This window comes from Scyliorhinus torazame, chromosome 16 (genome assembly GCF_047496885.1).
Source record: "Scyliorhinus torazame isolate Kashiwa2021f chromosome 16, sScyTor2.1, whole genome shotgun sequence".
Lineage (NCBI taxonomy): Eukaryota > Metazoa > Chordata > Chondrichthyes > Carcharhiniformes > Scyliorhinidae > Scyliorhinus > Scyliorhinus torazame.
The window spans coordinates 58147753-58168540 of NC_092722.1; the positions used below are offsets into that span (position 1 = coordinate 58147753).

A 20788-nucleotide genomic window follows, 5' to 3' on the forward strand; every position below is an offset into this window, starting at 1 on the left:
AAATAAACTCCACACGGACAGTGACCCAGGGCCTAGATCGAACCCGGGCCCTTGGCGCCGTGATGTAGCACTGCTAACCACTGCGCCACCATGCAGCCCACGAAAGGAGCTATATAAATTCACTGTGAAAGGTGCTATATAAATACCCTGTGAAAAGTGCTATATAAATTTACTGTGAAAGGTGCTGTATAAATTCAGTGTGAAATGTGCTGTATAAATTCAGTGTGAAAGGTGCTGTATAAATTCATTGTGAAAGGTGCTATATAAATTCACTGTGTAAGGTGCTTTATAAATTCAGTGTGCAAGGTGCTGTATAAATTCATTGTGAAAGGTGCTATATAAATTCACTGTGTAAGGAGCTTTATAAATTCAGTGTGCAAGGTGCTGTATAAATTCAGGGTGCAAGGTGCAATATAAATTCAGTGTGCAAGGTGCTGTATATTTCAGTGTGAAAGGTGCTACATAAAATCAGTGTGAAAGGTGCTACATAAATTCACTGTGACAGTTGCTATATATATTCCATGGGGAAGTCCATTCGGAATAGGGTAAATGAGTTGATGGCGCAAATCATCGTGAATGACTATGATTTAGTGGCCATTACTGAAACATGGTTAAAGGATGGTCACGACTGGGAGTCAAATATCCGGGGGTATCAAACTATTCGGAAGGACAGAGTGGATGGTAAGGGTGTAGCTCTGTTATTTAAGGATGACATCCGGGCAACAGTAAGGGATGACATTGGTGCTATGGAGGATAAGGTTGAATCCATTTGGGTGGAAATCAGGAATAGTAAGGCGAAAAAGTCACTGATAGGAGTAGTCTATAGGCCACCAAATAGTAACATTATGGTGGGGCAGGCAATAAACAAAGAAATAACTGATGCATGTAGAAATGGTACAGTAGTTATCATGGGCGATTTTAATCTACATGTCGATTGGTTTAACCAGGTCGGTCAAGGCAGCCTTGAGGAGGAGTTTATAGAATGTATCCGCGATAGTTTCCTAGAACAGTATGTAATGGAACCTACAAGGGAACAAGCGGTCCTAGATCTGGTCCTGTGTAATGAGACAGGATTGATTCAGGATCTCATAGTTAGGGATCCTCTCGGAAGGAGCGATCACAATATGGTGGAATTTAAAATACAGATGGAGGGTGACAAGGTAAAATTAAGCACTAGTGTTTTGTGCTTAAACAAAGGAGATTACAATGGGATGAGAGAAGAACTAGCTAAGGTAGACTGGGAGCAAAGACTTTATGGTGAAACAGTTGAGGAACAGTGGAGAACCTTCCAAGTGATTTTTCACAGTGCTCAGCAAAGGTTTATACCAACAAAAAGGAAGGACGGTAAAAAGAGGGAAAATCGACCATGGATATCTAAGGAAATAAGGGAGAGTATCAAATTGAAGGAAAAAACATACAAAGTAGCAAAGATCAGTGGGAGACTAGAGGACTGGGAAATCTTTAGGGGGCAACAGAAAGCTACTAAAAAAGCTATAAAGAAGAGTAAGATAGATTATGAGAGTAAACTTGCTCAGAATATGAAAACAGATAGTAAAAGTTTCTACAAATATATAAAACAAAAAAGAATGGCTAAGGTAAATATTGGACCTTTAGAGGATGAGAAGGGAGATTTAATAATGGGAGATGAGGAAATGGCTGAGGAACTGAACAGGTTTTTTGGGTTGGTCTTCACAGTGGAAGACACAAATAACATGCCAGTGACTGATGGAAATAAGGCTATGACAGGTGAGGACCTTGAGAGGATTGTTATCACCAAGGAGGTAGTGATGGGCAAGCTAATGGGGCTAAAGGTAGACAAGTCTCCTGAACCTGATGGAATGCATCCCAGAGTGCTAAAAGAGATGGCTAGGGAAATTGCAAATGCACTAGTAATAATTTACCAAAATTCACTAGACTCTGGGGTGGTCCCGGCGGATTGGAAATTAGCAAACGTGACACCACTGTTTAAAAAAGGAGGTATGCAGAAAGCTGGTAATTATAGGCCAGTGAGCTTAACTTCGGTAGTAGGGAAGATGCTGGAATCTATCATCAAGGAAGAAATAGCGAGGCATCTGGATGGAAATTGTCCAATTGGGCAGACGCAGCAGGGGTTCATAAAGGGCAGGTCGTGCCTAACTAATTTAGAGGAATTTTTTGAGGACATTAACAGTGTGGTAAATAACGGGGAGCCAATGGATGTGGTATATCTGGATTTCCAGAAAGCCTTTGACAAAGTGCCACACAAAAGGTTGCTGCATAAGATAAAGATGCATAGCATTAAGGGGAAAGTAGTAGCATGCATAGAGGATTGGTTAATGAATAGAAAGCAAAGAGTGGGGATTAATGGGTGTTTCTCTAGTTGGCAATCAGTAGCTAGTGGTGTCCCTCAGGGTTCAGTGTTGGGCCAACAACTGTTCACAATTTACATAGATGATTTGGAGTTGGGGACCAAGGGTAATGTGTCCAAGTTTTCAGACAACACTAAGATAAGTGGTAAAGCAAAAAGTGCAGAGGATACTGGAAGTCTGCAGAGGGATTTGGATAGGCTAAGTGAATGGGCTAGGGTCTGGCAGATGGAATACAATGTTGACAAATGTGAGGTTATCCATTTTGGTAGGAATAACAGCAAAAGGGATTATTATTTAAATGATAAAATATTAAAACATGCTGCTGTGCAGAGAGACCTGGGTGTGCTAGTGCATGAGTCGCAAAAAGTTGGTTTACAGGTGCAACAGGTGATTAAGAGGGCAAATGGAATTCTGTCCTTCATTGCTAGAGGGTGGAGTTTAAGATTAGGGAGGTTATGCTGCAATTGTATAAGGTGTTAGTGAGGCCACACCTGGAGTATTGTGTTCAGTTTTGGACTCCTTACTTGAGAAAGGGCGTACTGGCACTGGAGGGTGTGCAGAGGAGATTCACTCTGTTAATCCCAGAGCTGAAGGGGTTGGATTACGAGGAGAGGTTGAGTAGACTGCGACAGTACTCGTTGGAATTTAGAAGGATGAGGGGGGACCTTATAGAAACATATAAGATTATGAAGGGAATAGATAGGATAGATGTGGGCTGGTTGTTTCCACTGGCGGGTGAAAGCAGAACTAGGGGGCATAGCCTCAAAATAAGGGGAAGTAGATTTAGGACTGAGTTTAGGAGGAACTTCTTCACCCAAAGGGTTGTGAATCTATGGAATTCCTTGCCCAGTGAAGCAGTAGAGGCTCCTTCATTAAATGTTTTTAAGATAAAGATAGATAGTTTTTTGAAGAATAAAGGAATTAAGGGTTATGGTGTTCGGGCAGGAAAGTGGAGCTGAGTCCACAAATGATCAGCCATGATCTCATTGAATGGTGGAGCAGCCTTGAGGGGCCAGATGGTCTACTCCTGCTCCTAGTTCTTATGTTCTCATGTTCTAAAGTGGCTATATAAATTCACAGTGAAAGGTGCTATATAAATTCATTGTGAAAGGTGCTGTATAAATTCAGTGTGAAGGTGCTACATAAATTCACTGTGAAAGTTGCTCTATATATTCCATGGGAAAGTGGCTATATAAATTCACAGTGAAAGGTGCTGTATAAATTCAGTGTGAAAGGTGCTGTATAAATTCAGTGTGAAAGGGGCTGTATAAATTAATTGTGAAAGTGGCTGTATAAATTAATTGTGAAAGTGGCTGTATAAATTAATTGTGAAAGTGGCTGTATAAATTAATTGTGAAAGTGGCTGTATAAATTAATTGTGAAAGGGGCCGTATAAATTAATTGTGAAAAGTGCTGTATAAATTCATTGTGAAAGGTGCTATATAAATTCATTGTGAAAGGTGCTATATAAATTCATTGTGAAAGGTGCTGTATAAATTTATTGTGAAAGGTGCTATATAAATTCATTGTGAAAGGTGCTATATAAATTCATTGTGAAAGGTGCTATCTAAATTCATTGTGAAAGGTCCTGTATAAATTCAGTGTGAAAGGTGCTATATAAATTCAGTGTGAAAGGTGCTGTATAAATTCAGTGTGAAAGGTGCTATATACATTCAGTGTGAAAGGTGCTATATAAATTCAGTGTGAAAGGTTTTGTATAAATTCTTTGTTAAAGGTGTTATCTAAATTCATTGTGAAAGGTGCTATGTAAATTCATTGTGAAAGGTGCTGTATAAATTCAGTGTGAAAGGTGCTATATACATTCAGTGTGAAAGGTGCTATATAAATTCAGTGTGAAAGGTTTTGTATAAATTCTTTGTTAAAGGTGTTATCTAAATTCATTGTGAAAGGTGCTATGTAAATTCATTGTGAAAGGTGCTATGTAAATTCATTGTGAAAGGTGCTATGTAAATTCAGTGTGAAAGGTGCTATATTAATTCTGTGTGAAAGGGTCTGTATAAATTCACTTTGAAAGGTGCTATATTAATTCAGTGTGAAAGGGATAAGGAATGTTGACTTAGCCAGCAGCACCCACATCTGGTAAATAAATCAGAAAAGCAGATTCAATTCAATTTGAAATTTATTTTTGAATCTGTTTTCAAAATGGAATTGAATTTGCTTTTCTGATTTATGTACCAGATGCGGGTGCTGCTGGCTAAGTCAGCATTCCTTATCCATTTCTAATTGCTCTTGAGGTGCTGGTGAGCTGCCTCTTGAACGTCTCCAGTCCCTGTGGTGTCGGTGCACTTTTGGTGCTGCTGGGGAGAGAGCTCCAGGATTTTGACCCAGCGACAGTGAAGGAACGGCAATATATTCCCAAATCAGGATGGTGAGTGACTTGGAGGGGAACTTCAAGGTGGTGGTGCTTCGTGTGTTTACTGCCCTTGTCCTTCTAGATAGTGGTCATCATGGGTTTGGACAGTGCTGCCTTAGGAGCCTTGGTGAGTTCCTGCAGTGCATCTTGTAGATGGACCACATGTCTGTTACTGCGCATTGATGGTGGAGGGAGTGAATGTTTGAAGAAGGGGTGCCAATCAAGTGGGCTGCTTTGTCCTGGTTGGTGTTAAGCTTCTTGAAGGTTGTTGGTACTGTAAGTGGGGAGTATTCCATCACACTCCTGTAGATTATTTCTATGGCTAGTCCATTTGAGTTTCTGGTCAATGGTAACTCCCAGGATGTGGGTCAGTAATGGTAACGTCAAGGGGTAGGAGATTACTTTGGTCTCTGGAATACTAATCCAGTGACAATCCCACTACACTACTGCAAATGACGCCGAACATTGTGCAATCATTAGTGAACATCCCCACAGGTTACAGGGGACAATTTTCATAATAATAATAATCTTTATTAGTGTCACAAAGAGGCTCACTGCAATGAAGTCACTGTGAAAAGCCCCTGTCGCCACCCTCCAATGCCTGTTCGGGTACACTGAGGGAGAATTCAGAATGTCCAATTCACCGAACAGCACATCTTTCGGGATTTGTGGGAGGAAACCGGAGCACCCGGGGGAAACCCACGCAGACACGGGGAGAGCGTTCAGACTCCACAAAGACAGTGACCCAAGCCGGGAATCAAATCTGGGTTCCTGGCGTAGTGAAGCAACAGTGCTAACCACTGTGCTATGGTTTATGGGGACTGTCAGGGGAGTGGGTCTAATTCGACAGCTCTTTCAAATAGGCGCAAGGGGCCTGATGTGGGAGTCCCAAAAGGCGGCTGCTCAACACCAGCCCATGTGGCTAAATCTGCCGAACCTCCTACATGGAGAGGACCACTTCCTCCCACCACCGTTCCCCCCAACTCGCCAGTTAGAATACTGGCGGTGGCAGAATGGGGTGGACGGGGGTGGAAGCCCATCCCCCACCTTCAAACACGTAGCCGGGGAGCATAAAATTCAACCCAATGATTATTTACTTTTCATGTTTGGACTGGAAACTACTTCCTTTTGCATTGCAAGTCCTCCTCCTTTTTCCCCTAGCCCTTTCGTTAAATAAAATGGAATTTCCTTCCCAGTGATTCACACCCTTTTCTTTTTAAATTTAGAGTACCCAATTAATTTTTTTCAATTATAGGGCAATTTAGCGTGGCCAACCCACCTACCCTGCACATTTTTGGGTTGCGGGGGCGAAACCCACGCAAACACGGGGATATTGTGCAAACTCTGCATGGACAGTGACCCAGAGCCGGGATCGAACCTGGGACCTCGGCGCCGTGAGGCAGCAGGGCTAACCCACTGCGCCACTGTGCTGCCCGATTCACACCCTGTTTGGAAGATTTCCTGAACCATAGGAAGCTCAGTCAATACGACCCCAATGGAAAAACTGATCACCTGGTCAGCGACAAATATGAGCAGCAAAAAAATAAAAAATAAAACGCAGCTTCTGTTCCTCAATCCTTAACACAGTTGGAACAACGTTCCATCAAACGTATAATCATGCAAAACTGCACGGTGCCAAGCGGAAACGTCAATTGAGGCTGGAATTTGAAACCTGGTCGGAAACCCAGACTAAGCGCCCTAGTTAAATGTGATGTCCCTCACCTGAGCAAACCCAAGGAAGAAGAGTTGCCGATTGGTGAGGCCCAGGGTGGGCAGCAATATCTCTTCACCATTCTTTTTCACCCAGTTCTCGTAGGCCTGAAAAGCAGATTTTCTTGGCTTAGCTGAAGCATTGACATTTAATTAATAATTTATTCAAACAATCCTTTTGGCAATTCCTCTGGATTGCAGTCACAGTTAACTATTTTTAGTCATTTACTGGACATCAGGAAGAAAGGACAAACTTACGTTTACATATCGCCCGTTGCATCCTCAGAATATTTGATCAGTATTGTGGAGTCCTTTTGGTCACCTGAGGCGGCGCATAGGCCTCAGTTTAATGTCTCACCTGAACGACAGCACCTCAGACAGTGTAGCGTTCTCTCGGTACTTCACCGTTTACGTTCGTCGGTCTAGTTAGGTGCTCAAGCACAACCTTCTGACTTGGATTGGTGAGTGGAGTGGTGTCCAGAACAGATGACGAACCTGGGATTCATGAAGGAAGTGAGGCCCAGGCAGAACAGCCGGGCCTTCTTTTTGTTCCTGAGATCCATCTTCCACATTAAGCAGGTGGGAATGATACTAAGGCTGGTGGATAGGAGCAGATATCAGGCTGGAATATGGCCTTCACGGGGTCAACCCAGTGTCTGAGGGGTTAACCCAGGGTCTGAGAGGCCGACACAGAGTCGGAGGGGCCGACACAGAGTCGGAGGAGCTAACCCAGGATCTGAGTGGTTAATGAAAGGCCTGAGGAATTAACCCAGGGCTTGAAGGATCACTCCTGTCCTTCATGAGCCCAGAAAGAATCTTCCCCAATAGTAAAAAGCATTGTTCGGTGTGGCCTCTCTGGGCCCTCTCCTGTTTCTAGCTAGGTTTCTCCAGTAGGACCACTGCGAGTCACAGTTGAAATCATGTTGCGACATCAATGTCGTCACCCTCAGATTGATTGTTGGTTGTGGGCGGGGGATGCGTGGAAGAGATGGCAGGAAATTCTACAATAATATCATGTGCAAGTGACTTGATGATTTCCTCCCACCTGGTGTCTGCTATTACTTCTTTACTTACACTTTAACTCATCCATTCACCTCCCAAATCTAACCCATGAAGTAAAGACCAGAAGACTAGGCGAGAGTCTCCCTTTATCTGTAATGCCTAACAGGCAAGTTCCACTTGTGTTAACAAGTGAAGCAGAAGTCTTGAATTTTTTGCTCGTGCTGGCCTGTGTGCTAGATCCTGGCTCACGTTCCATCCAGCCATGGCTCATTTTCTTAGACACTGGATGGGGTGTGCAGCAGGGCTACACTGCATGAACCGGCATTGAACTTGCCCAGCTCTTTAAGGTGCAAGTAAAGCCAATTAAAAGAGACCAACCTCCTGGCATTTACAGGCCGTAGGGTTCAGTTCAGAGGTGTTGCAGAGAGGTCACCTCCTTGTTGAAGTGCCCCCCCCCCCCACTTTGAGAGTCTGCCCTTTGTCCTAGATCGGATGGTGAGTCAGCTCTTTGGCCATTAATTGGGGAAAGTCACAGTGAGTGACTATTTCCTGTACAGCAGGGTCACAGCAGTTGGCACTGCTGCCTCACAATGCCAGGGACTGGGTTTGATTCTGTTCTCGGGTGGCTGACTGTGTGGAGTTGCACGTTGTCCCAGTGTCTGCGTGGGCTTCCTCTGGGTGCTCCAGTTTCCTCCCATAGTCCAAAGATGTGCAGGTTAAGTGGATTGACCATGATAAAAAAACTGCCCCTTAGTGTCCAGGGATGTGTAGGTTAGGTGGTGTTACAGGAATAGGGCAGGTGGGGGGAGTGGGCTTACATAGTCCACTCTTTCAGAGGGTCGGTGCGGACCAGGTGGGCTGAATGGCCTCCTTGTGCACTGTAGGGATTCTATAAGATCTGGCTGCGGTTCAGAAACTCTCAGGGGAAGACCAACCCCAGGATCGATAATCTGAAGTCTGTAACATATACCATTGGTGTTGGCCACGTACATCAACGAGCAGAATGGTACTTACATGGTAAGCTGCTTTCAGACCTCCATTGTCGGCAATATTTTCACCCAGTGTTTGCTTGCCATTCACTTGCTCATTGTTGATGGTGAAGTTATTGTACTGATCGATCATGCACTCGGTCTGGTGTTTGAAGGCCTCGACTGAGGAGTTCTTCCACCAGGATCGGAGGTTGCCATCTTTGTCATACTCCCTCCCTGCCATGTAAACAAATGAAGAAAGAATTACCTCCGTGCCCAAGTACAACTTTTGAGCAGCTGCAATTAGTACAGAGAACCACCTGTGTCAGCATTGATGACAGATTCGGATGGCTGCTCCTTAATTAATCTGTCAGAACGGGCAGAAGGCGCGGTAACCAGAGGATAACCAGAGGACCAGGGCGGCACGGTGGCACAGTGGTTAGCATAGTTGCCTCACATTGCCAGGGACCCGGGTTCGATTTCGACCTTGGGTGACTGTGTGGAGTTTGTACGTTCTCACCGTGTCTGCGTGGGGTTTCCTCCGAGTTCCTCCCACAGTCCAAAGATTTGCACGTTAATCAGAGAATTCACAGTGCAGAAGGAGGCCATTCAGTCCATGGAGTCTGCACCGGTGCTTAGAAAGAGCACCCATGCCCATGCCTCTACCCTATCCCCATAACCCAGTAACCCCACCTACACTTTTGGATATGATGGGCAATTTAGCATGGCCAATCCATCTAACCTGCACATCTTTGATGGATTGGCCATGATAAAATTGCCCCTTAGTTGCCACAGATTAGGTGGGGTTACGTGGATAGGGTGGGAGGTGTGGCCCTAAGTAGGCTCTTTCAGAGCCTCTTTCTGCCCTGTAGGAATTCTATGATAATGATTTTAAATAACTGGAAAAAGAACTAGAGGCAAGCAGTTTCTTATGATCGGGAATGCGCTGCCTGAAAGGGTGCTTGGAGACTCAAGAGCAACTTTCAAAAGGTAATTGGATATTTAGTTGATGGTTAAACACAGCATATGGGGAAAGAGCAAGGTGATGGAACTAATTGCATAACTTTTCCAAGGAGATGGCAAAGAGGGTTGAATGACCCCATTGTGCTCTGTGTCGTGCTTAAGGAATAGATCACGATAGTCTTCTCCAGTAAGTCCTTTTTTTTGGTCAAACATTTATAATATCTCGGGGTCAGCTGGAACTCTATCCTGAACAAAACGACTATTGAAGGAGAGATCAAAACCAATAGGGTGAGACCAGAGGCTGAGAGATATAGAACATGGAACATACAGTGCAGAAGGAGGCCATTCGGCCCATCGAGTCTGCACCGACCCATTTAAGCCCTCACTTCCACCCTATCCCCGTAACCCGATAACCCCTCCTAACCTTTTTGCACGTCTTTGAACTGTGGGAGGAAACCGGAGCACCCGGAGGAAACCCACGCAGACACGGGGAGAACGTGCAGACTCCGCACAGACAGTGACCCAGCGGGGAATCGAACCTGGGACCCTGGTGCTGTGAAGCCACAGTGCTAGCCACGTGTGCTACCGTGCTGCCCAGACAGAGGAGTGGAATTGGCCACACCATCGCGATAGACTACAGGAGACCAGCACATTGGGAAAATGTCCCCATATCCGTCACTGTACATCAGTGGGGTGGGAGGCTGGGGGTGCTGATTTTCATGACCCAAGAGTCCTGAAACTTAAAGGCTTGTATGATTTCAACTTGAACCAGGGGCGAAATTCTCCGGAAACGGCGGGATGTCCGCCGACTGGCGCCCAAAACGGCGCAAATCAGACGGGCATCGCGCCGCCCCAAAGGTGCGGAATGCTCCGCATCTTTGGGGGCCGAGCCCCAACCTTGAGGGACTAGGTCGGCGCCGGACGAATTTCCGCCCCGCCAGCTGGCGTAAAAGGCCTTTGGTGCCCCGCCAGCTGGCGCGGAAATGACATCTCCGGGCAGCGCATGCGCGGGAGCGTCAGCGGGCGCTGACGGCATTCCCGCGCATGCGCAGTGGAGGGAGTCTCTTCCGCCTCTGCCATGGTGGAGACCGTGGCGAAGGCAGAAGGGAAAGAGTGCCCCCACGGCACAGGCCCACCCGCGGATCGGTGGGCTCCGATCGCGGGCCAGGCCACCGTGGGGGCACCCCCCGGGGCCAGATCACCCTGCGCCCCCCCCCCCAGGACCCTGGAGCCCGCCCGCGCCGCCTTGTCCCGCAGGTAAGAGAGGTGGTTTAATCTACGCCGGCGGGACAGGCATTTTAGCGGCGGGACTTCGGCCCATCCGGACCAGAGAATCGAGCGGGGGTGCCCGCCAACCGGTACGGCGCGATTCCCGCCCCCGCTGAATATCTGGTGCCGGAGACTTCGGCAACCGGCGGGGGCGGGATTCACGCCAGCCCCCGGCGATTCTCCGACCCGGCCCGGGGGGGGGGGGGGGGGCGGAGAATCTCGCCCCAGATTCCAAAGGATGCAATAGATTAAAACCGAGACTGCACAACAGTGGTGATGATTTATCTGTTTGTAAAGTTAGATCTTTCCCCCGGACCCTTGCACACCGTTTCTATTCAAGTAATCATAAAATGCCCTCTTGAATGACCCGATTAAACCTGCCTCCACCACACTTCCAGGTCTTGCATTTCAGACCTGAAAGGTGATGGTTTTTCCAAAACCCAAAAGACTTCAGGAGCGTATTCCCACAAAATGTGACATTGGGATTTAATCTGCTGACCTGCTGCGCGGGTCACCCCCATTACTTCAGCACATTTTATGAAGGATAATTAAGCTGTGACTGATGTTTGGTGTTATATTTGGGTTAATTTCGCCGGGAGCTGAATTTTACTGGAAGGACCCCGTGCTACTCGCCACCACTCCCAGAAGAAAACGTTGGTCAAACAAAAAAGGCCGCGGTAACACGTTGCCGGCTTCTCTGTTGTCTGGAACGAATTTAAACAAGAGTTTGGAGATCGTCTATTCTCCCAAAAGGAGGCTAGTTGAGATCATAAACTTGTTAACCAGAACTTTATTTGCAACAAGAATTTACACATTTGGACCTTCACCCAAAGTTAGAGCATCTGCTCTCCAGGAGCTCTCATATTACTCTGTCATGTGACCTGACATCCTTATTATATCAGCATCATGTATAGTTCTGATTTTAACCTTTATTCTACATCTGTATTCTACATGTGCCCTGGTAGCACTGCCAGGTACATCATTCCTAGGAATCTTTGAAGCTCAGTCATGTTCCTGAGTTGCAAGAAATCTGGATTCTTTGCTCAGGGACAACTGCCAAAATCCACTGTTTGCTCCAATTTGGTAAATAAGGTGCTCTTGGCTGGTTTGGCTAGGATCTCAACTACTGTGGCAATCGTGTGATTACTCACCTTCCACTGGTTTGTTTTGTTGAATTAAATCCATGCAGACTCTTTTGGCTTTGGGACCATAACCATTCCTGAACAGGACTTTGTTGGCATAACTCCTTTCTGCTCCTAATGAGACCTTGACTTTGTCCAAGTGACGGATTTTCCTCAGGGTAAAGGGGCAAATTGATTCAGCATCAACTCATATGGTGATGTGGCGTTAATTTTCCCAACCTGGTAAACAATATCGGAAATTTCTTTTGGAATGTAATGCTGTAATTCTCGTCAGCCGCTCCGTCCACCTTACAAATTGATTTCTGTTTTAGACATGCTTTCTGCGGAATAGATGCCACTCCTGATTTTGAATGACAGAGAGGTTTGAGGATTTCTTGGTGTTTATACTTCAGCTTCAACACAAGTTGGCTGTTCACTTTTAATGTAACCCCCCCCAGGACCTTATAAATTAATAAACCAGGGTTGCAATTTAAACTGTATGAGCACTTATTTCATCTGATAAAACTGAAACCCCTGATCCTGTGTCTAATTTGTGAGGCGCCTATCCACTTGAAGTTTAACTTGTTTTCAGTGTCATTTATTCTCAAGGAGGTTAATTTCTGATCTAGCGGCTCTTCCACCTTGTGTATGTGACTCTGCTTTAAGATATTATCCCTCACGGGCAGCACGGTGGCGCAGTGGGTTAGCCCTGCTGCCTCACGGCGCCGAGGTCCCAGGTTCGATCCCAGCTCTGGGTCACTGTCCGTATGGAGTTTGCACATTCTCCCCGTGTTTGCGTGGGTTTCGCCCCCACAACCCAAAGATGTGCAGGCGAGGTGGATTGGCCACGCTAAATTGCCCCTTAATTGGAAAAAATGAATTGGGTACTCTAAATTTATTTTAAAAAGATTTTATCCCTCTATTTATAGGTTGTCAGTGTTTTAAACTGACAAACGGTTTTAAATTGGCCCATTTTTCCACTGTTGTAGCAGTCTGCTCCCACCCCATCTCCATGGGACATTCTTCTTGTTTGTTCCCGCTAGACCAGAGACATTTGAAATGCTAGTTAATGTGGTTTCCCCATTTTGGCAGGCTAAGGCTTTGCCATGCTTTCCATTTTGTGGCCTACAAATCAAATGGTTTCACTTGATCTTCTGCATGGGTCCTCTGTTTCCCCTCGAATGAACACTTGATTCTGTTTTCTAAGTTCTGTTTGTTTTCTGTTCTGTCCAGTTTTCACCAACCTTAAATCTCCCTTTTCTGGAAGAGATCTGAAAATGTTTTGTCTAAAACCCCTACAATGATCCTGTTTTTAAAACATATTCATTCAAGTGATGTGGGTATCGCTGATTAGGCCAACCTTCGGAAAGGACGTGGTGAGCTCCCTTCTTGAACTGTTGAAGTCCGAGGTGTACGTACACCCACAGTGCAGTTAGGGAGGGAGTTCCAGGACTTTGACCCAGCGCCTGTGAAGGAACGGCGATATATTTCCAAGTCAGGGTGGCGAATGACTTGGAGGGGAACTTCCAGGGGATGGTCTTCCCATATGTCTGTTGCCCTTGTCTTTCTAGATGATAATGGCTGTGGGTTTGGGAGGTGCTGTGTAAAGAGACTTGGGGAGTTCATGCAATACATCTTGTAGATGGCACACGGCTGTCACTGTTCGTCAGTGGTGGAAGGAGTGAATGTTTGTGAGAGGGATGCTTATCAAGCAGGCTACTGGATGGTGTCTAAACTCCTTGAGTGTAGTTGGAGCTGCACTCATCCAAGAAAGTGAACCGTATTCTATCATACTCCTAACTTGTGCCTTGTAGATTGTGGATGGGCTCTGGGGAGTCAGGTGGTGAGTTACTCGCTGCTGGATTCCTACCCTCTGACCTGTTCTTGTAACCACAGTATTTATATGGCTAGTCCAGCTCAGTTTCTGGTCAATGGTAACCCCCAGGATAATGATAGTGATGGAAATACCATTGAATGTCGAAGGGCAAAGGATAATTCTCTCTTGTTGGAGATGGCCATTGCTTGGCATTTGTGTGGCATGAATGTCACTTGCCACTTGTCAGCCCAATCAGTTTGTCTATTAAAATTCAACAAGTGCAGTTCCCTACAGAGAACGTTGATGAATGGATCCATGTTTTTGCTTCGCCATTGTTTTCTTCTGTTAAATATAGCTCCCTCAATTATCAAATTCTAATGGTTGCTGAAGTAAGAGTTGAAAGCTTACATGACTTTGTTATATGTAGCTGAAGTCTCACATCCTGGCCTGACTATCATGTAGTCGGCCATAGTTCCGACTGCATAAAATAGAGTACTGACCTGGCCTTTTATTTTTATAATCCTGCAGCAGTTCCTGGTTCTGTGTCTACTGTGGGTCTTCTGAGGTGGTTCAGGGAGTGGTCGGGTGGATTCCATGTGTCTGTTGAACCCTGGAAGTTTTGCTACACTTGATCCTTCTTTTCTGCTGCTGCTTGCTGTTTCATTGCTCACCACGGTTTGATATTCGGGTCTGTGTCACAGTGTGACTCTGGCGTTCCCGTGATGTTTCATGGCCATGGTGTGTCTTGGAATTATTTCTTTTGACCTTCCTTCACGATTCTCTTTTCTTGCCAGTCCTGTTGCTTCTATTAGTCTTTGTTGGGTTTCCTACTCACTGCCACCATGTAGTGTTGAGCAGCAGGGGTTTAGATGGAACTTGGGGATTGTCTAGATTCCCAAAAGTATTCTGCTTGAACCAATATTCTTTGCAACCAGAAACATTTTTTTGCAGCAAGGATTTACATATTTGGATCTCCTTGGGTAAGACCATCTTGTTTCTTCCACAACTCTCTCACGTTTTAGTCATGTGGCCGGACATTATTATTATGTCAGTATTATGTCTTGCTCTGACGTTAACCCTTTACTGTACAACAGCGGCCTAAAAAAGCTGAGGTTCAGACTTCTTCCCCTTTCTCCTCCACCCCCCCCGTCCTCCTCCACCACCACCCCCATCCTCCTCCACCACCCCCCCCATCCTCCTCCACCACCCCCACCCCCAATCAGTGGAAAAAGGTCCGCCCCGAGGAGCTGCTGGCCAATCTGATTGGCTGGCAGCACTTGCAGTCCCAGCAGCATCGGAACTCAGTAGCGGCTGCTGTTGGGGTTGGAAGCAATGCCGTGAAGCTCAAGGGCAGACACCAGCAGATTCTGGGCATTTTGAGTGGGGAGGGATCGGGCGCCCTGGGAAAGGGAAGCGCGAGGGTAGGGGAAGAGGCAGGTTTTGCAGACCAGGCGGGGTAGCACAAATGGGGGATAACATCTCAGGGCCCCCCAGATGCACCCCAAAATATATAGTCCTGCCGGTGCCTTTCTGTATTTTCGTCAAGTTTGTTTAAAAAAATGTCTTCCACTTTAGGCGAGTGCCTTCCATTGCCTGGCGAATTACTGTAGTAGAAGGGCACTGAAGGCTAGCCAATGTACCCCCACCACCAGAAGCACACCTGGCGCGGGCCGCAAAATCCAGTCCCAAATGTTGTGATTCATATCTTTAAGTTGTATTATTTATTCTTTTTGAAAAATATTTTTATTCTCCATTTTCACATTTTCTTCAGAATTTATACCCCACCAACAAACAGTAAACGGTAACGAATACAATGTCAATCCCCCTACCAACAACAACGATCCCATCCTCCCACCAACCCCTCCAAACAACGGCCCACCTGACAATATAAGCATCAAATAAAACAAACCCTCCCAAGGAGGAAAAAAGAAAAAGGAATCAGGAATGGCCCCCGGTCACCGTCGACACATACAGTCCACCCCTCCCCACAATATTCAATGTCATCCAATCCCTGAAAGAGTACCGTGTATGGCACCCATGAACGGTAGACAACTCCCCCACCCCCCCTCCCAGACTCCTCCCCTCCACTTCCTCTTGTAAACACCTCCCCCAACCTCGGTTCCTTCCCCCAACATTTCACCCCGGCTAGACTCACCAAAGTCTTTTCCACCAGGTTCAGATGGCATCAGCCCCTCCCCCTACCTTACTCCTGTTCACTGGCCGGCTTAAACCGGCCAGCGTGGAAGCCCCCGCCCGGGTCTCCTTCCCCCTTGCCTGGTCCCAGAAAAACCAAGAAATCCCCTTTAGCACACAATCCCAGCATACACACCCAAGCCCCAAAGAACCGTCATTGCAAATGAAGGCCCCAACTCTTCCCTTGTCCAAACATACAGCGTCGACTCATTTAGTACATACACCAACACACTGTGAAAAAATAAAGTTACATGAGGCTACATCGGTACACGACCCGCTCTCAGTCCCATTTCTCAATTCTGCCACAGTCCTTCCCGGAGGTGGAGGACAGATGTGAACGGTGCCAAGGAGGCCCGGCCAACCACGCCCACATGTTCTGGTCTTGCCCCAGACTTGTGGAGTACGGGACAGCCTTCTTCGAGGCAATGAACAAAGTGGTGGGGGTGAGGGTGGAGCCATGCCTGAAAGTGGCGGTCTTCGGGGTCTCAGACCAGGCAGATCTATTCCTGGGGAGGAGGGCGGACGCCTCCCTGATCGCCCGCCGTAGAATCCTGTTCGGCTGGCGGTCAGCAGCACCACCCAAAGCTGCAGACTGGCTGTCCGACCTCTCGGAATCTCTCCAAATGGAGAACATCAAATTCGCCATCCGAGGGTCAGACGACGGCTTCCACAGAACGTGGGAGCCATTCACCCAATTATTCCGGGACCTGTTTGTGGCCAACAAACAAGCAGAAGAATAGCCAGATAGCCAAGAACCAGGGGAAAGTAGCCAAAGCATGAGAGGGAGAGATAGACCGGGAGAGGGGGGGGGAAAGAGGGAAGAGACAGGGAACAATAGAGGAGAGCCAGGGAGAAGATGGGGAGGGGGAGGCAGGGAAACGTCAACAAACCTGGCATCCACAGGACAGAGAAAAAGGAGAATACAGGCAGAAGATGGGAGGGCTGGCCGAAGCGGAAGTGAGCACGAGACGACAACGAAATCCGTCCGGGAGAAACAAGGGACAACGCCAGCACCAGACCCATTCGAGTATTGCCCTCCGTAATTGTCTCTCCGGCACCCAAATGTATATCTACCACCCCCCTACATCCCAGTCTCCGCCACCCCCCCCGCCCCCCACAAACAGATGCCTACTTATGTGTGTAAATAATTTTGCCAAGTGTACAGAGTTGCTGCTGTTGAGCGGGGGCATAATACCCTACCAGTTACTTTATTCGATTTTGTATTTCTCTCGTGTTGTTACTTTCTTTTTTCCCTTTGTGATTTGTGTGTGTGCCCCCCCCCTTCTCTTCTATATATCATATTCTGTGTACATAACGGCAAATATACTTTGTTCAAAAACCCAATAAAAAACATTTATAAAAAAAAATTCTGCCACAGTCCTTCTGCCTTCGCAAATTCCTCCGCCGCCCCAAAATAAAAGTCCTTGGATTTGTAGGTCACCCTCAACTGAGCTGGATATACTATGCTGCACTGCACCTTGCTGATGGGTCTTCTTCACCCAGCTAAAGGCAGCCCGCCTCCTCGCCAGCTCCACCGTAAAGTCCTGGTATATGCGTATACCAGCTCCAGCCCACTGCACCACCTGCTTCTGCAAAGCCCAGCACAGGACCTTCTCCTTCACGCTGAACCTACAGAAACAAACAGTCACTACTCTTGGTGGCTCACTCTCCTTTGGTATAGGCCTCCACGACCGATGAGCCCGATCCAGTTCGTATCGCGAGGGATCGTCCCCCTCCCCCAATAGCTCCGCCAACATTGTGGCAAAATACTCTGTCGGCCTCGGGCCTTCCACCCCTTCGGGCAGACCCACGATCCTCAGATTCTGCCGCCTGGATCCGTTTTCCAGGACTTCCATTTTGGCTCGCAGACCCTTGTCGGTCTCTGTCACCGTCCGCAACTCCTTCCCCATCGAGGTGAGTTGATCACTGTGCTGCGATAATACCTCTTCCACTTCCTTCAGTGTCTCACTCTGCTCCCACAACTCCGCCGCTGCGCTTGATACCGCCGCCCTCACCGGGACAATCGCCTCCTCCACCAGCACTTTCTATCTACTTCTTCATCGCTTCCATGTGCTTTGTGAACTGTTTTTCCAAGTTCCACAATCATCATTTTGATCATTTCTTCTGCTGTGAGCAATGCGGCCTCCCCTGGTGCTCCAGCCTCAGCTTTCCTTACAGTTCCTCCGCTGATTTTCCACTCACCGGCGGACTTTCATTATCCCCCTTTCTCACGGCCGTTTTTTCCCCCAAGCTTGGACATTTCTCCTCCGTGTCTTCTTACAGCTTTTTCAGCCTCCGTTGCCCCAGGGACCAGGCGTTAAAACCCCAAAATTTCTATTCCCGAGCGGGAGCCCTGCAGTGTGCGGCTGCCTCCCGCCGACACCGGAAGTCAAGTTGTATTATTTATGATGATGATAAGCCGACCTGCTGTAACCTCCAATCCAAAGGAATAGTGTCGTGTAACACGAGAAGCGGTGAGGAGTTTTACCAGGCCCTTGGAGGCAGGATGGGGAGGTGGAGCAGAGGGATGGTGAGCAAAATGAGACAAAAATGTGTTGGTCCGGTTTAATCATAGAATCAGTACAGTGCAGAAAGAGGCCATTCGGCCCATCAAGTCAGCACCAACCCTCTCTGAAAGTGTACACTGCGCAGGCCCACTTCCCCACCCTATCCCCATAACCCCACCTAACCTTTTGGATACTAAGGGCCAATTTAGCGTGGCCAATCCACCTAACCCGCATATCTTTGGACTGTGGGAGGAAACCAGAGGACTTGGAGTAAACCCACGCTCATGTGTTCCCACCTCTCGCTGCTTTTTCCCTGGATCGGATGAGTCGGAGGTCAGTAGCCCACCAGCAGGAAGCCAATTAAGGTGGATAATGAAGCAATTAGCTACAATCTCCCACCAACAGCTCAACACTCCCAGCATTGTGCAAGGTCCCATGCTGTGTCAACACCTCAGCAACTCGCAGGATGTAGCAGCGCAATGGGAGCTTGGAGTGGCATGAGAATTCAAAGCTTTCTAACCTTTAACAGCAGAGTGTGAGGAGCTCTTGGGGGACTGGTGTGTCTGATATTGCTGGGGGGGGGGGGGGGGGTGATGCATTGGCACCCACCCTCATCAGACTGACTGAACCTCTATTGCGTTTCTCCCTTTTCTGATGCACTCCCCTCGGCGGCACTCTCGCTGTAGGCACAGAGCAAGTTGCTGACTGCACTGACAGTGCACCCCCCCTGGATCAACTACCTGCCTCCCTCAGCTGCCCCGCTGCACCCAATTGGATGCTGATCCCAGAGTTCGGGTTTGAAATTGGCTGTTTTCTGGCAGATTGAATTGAAAAGCCTGAACATGATCCCGGGATCAAAGATTTTCTAAAGTGAGGAAAGTTATTTGCAAGGAGAATAATTATAAAGCTTCAGGGTTACTCTGTGAAGAGATTATTAGCAATGATGCAGTTTATAGATTGTCAGAGACAAGTTCACTGACGAGAACCGCAGTGGCTGAGAAAAACAAAGCAGTCAATAATCTTTGCGTGCCATTTATATGTGCGTTCAAGCAGCAACTACAACAACAATTTGTATTTCTATAGCGCCTTTACTGGAATAAAGCCTCCCAAGGCACTTTACTGGAGTGTTATAAAACAAAATTAGAACAAAGCCTCATACGGTGTTATTAGGGTTAAATGACCTGAAGCTTGGTCAGAGTGGGAGGTCTTAAGGAGTATCTTAATGGTGGGAAGAGAGTTAGAGAGATGTAACAAGGGAATTCCAGGACTTTGGACTTCAGCGGCGAAAGGCACGGATCCATGGATCATTTAAAATCGGAGATGTCCAAGGGATGGGGATTAAAAGGGTGCCAATATCGCCAAGGGTTCATAGAAGAATCATAGAATTCCTATAGTGCAGAAGGTGGCAATTCGGCCCATCAAGTTCGTACCGACACTCTGAAAGAGCACTCTACCGAGGGATACTCCCCCTGTCCTATCCCCGTAACCCCATCTAATCTTTGGACACTAAGGGGCAGTTTAGCCAATTCATCTAATCTTTGATCTGTGGGAGGAAATCAGATCACCTGGAGGAAACCCCTGCAGACACAGGGGAAAGTGCAAACTCCACACAGAAAGCCACCCAAGGTCAGAATCGAACTCGGGTCCCTGGCGGCAGCAGTGCGAATCACTATGCCACCGTGGGTTATTGGGCTGGAAGAGGTTACAGAGGTATGGAGGGGTGAAGCCATGCGGGGTTCTGAAACTTGGAATCTAATGGCAATGGGAATCGAAAGCATTTCGTAAATGCCACACAGACCAGAGAGAGTTTGTTATTTGGATCAATGGTTTAATTCTTGTCCATTTCAGTAGAGAAAATGCAGAATTCTAGCAATCTATCAGCAGAGTTCAGCAGAATTGGATTGGATTTGTTTATTGTCACTTGTACCGAGGTACAGTGAAAAGTATTTTTCTGCGAGCAGCTCAACAGATCATTAAGTACATGGGAAGAAAAGGGAAGAAAAGAAAATACATAATAGGACAACACAAGGTATACAATGTAACTACATAAGCACTGGCATCGGATGAAGCATACAGGGTGTAGTGTTAATGAGGTCAGTCCATAAGAGGGTCATTTAGGTAACAGCGGGGAAGAAGCTGTTTTTGAGTCTGTTTGTGCCTGTTCTCAGACTTCTGTATCACCTACCCAATGGAAGAAGTTGGAAGAGTGAGTAAGCCGGGTGGGAGGGGTCTTTGATTATGCTGCCCGCTTTCCCCAGGCAGCGGGAGGTGTAGATGGAGTCAATGGATGGGGGGCAGGTTTGTGAGATGGACTGGGCGGTGTTCACAACTCTCTGAAGTTTCTTGCGGTCCTGGGCCGAGCAGTTGCCATACCAGGCTGCGATGCAGCCAGATAGGATGCTTTCTATGGTGCATCTGTAAAAGTTGGTAAGAGCTAATGTGGACATGCCGAATTTCCTTAGTTTCCTGAGGAAGTATAGGCGCTGTTGTGCTTTCTTGGTGGTAGTGTCGACGTGG

General features: G+C 47.2%; 1 protein-coding gene across 5 annotated transcripts in view; it reads right to left on the minus strand.

Moving 5' to 3' along the window:
* ece1 (endothelin converting enzyme 1) overlaps window positions 1-20788 on the minus strand; it is a 560453-nt gene that overhangs the window by 11309 nt on the left and 528356 nt on the right. For all 5 annotated transcript variants that reach the window (XM_072478544.1, XM_072478542.1, XM_072478545.1 and 2 more), the window contains 2 exons: window positions 8449-8639; window positions 6445-6540 (listed from right to left, as the gene is read on the minus strand). In XM_072478544.1, the coding sequence (XP_072334645.1) occupies window positions 6445-6540; window positions 8449-8639 (287 nt within the window). The remainder of the gene's footprint in view (window positions 1-6444; window positions 6541-8448; window positions 8640-20788) is intronic.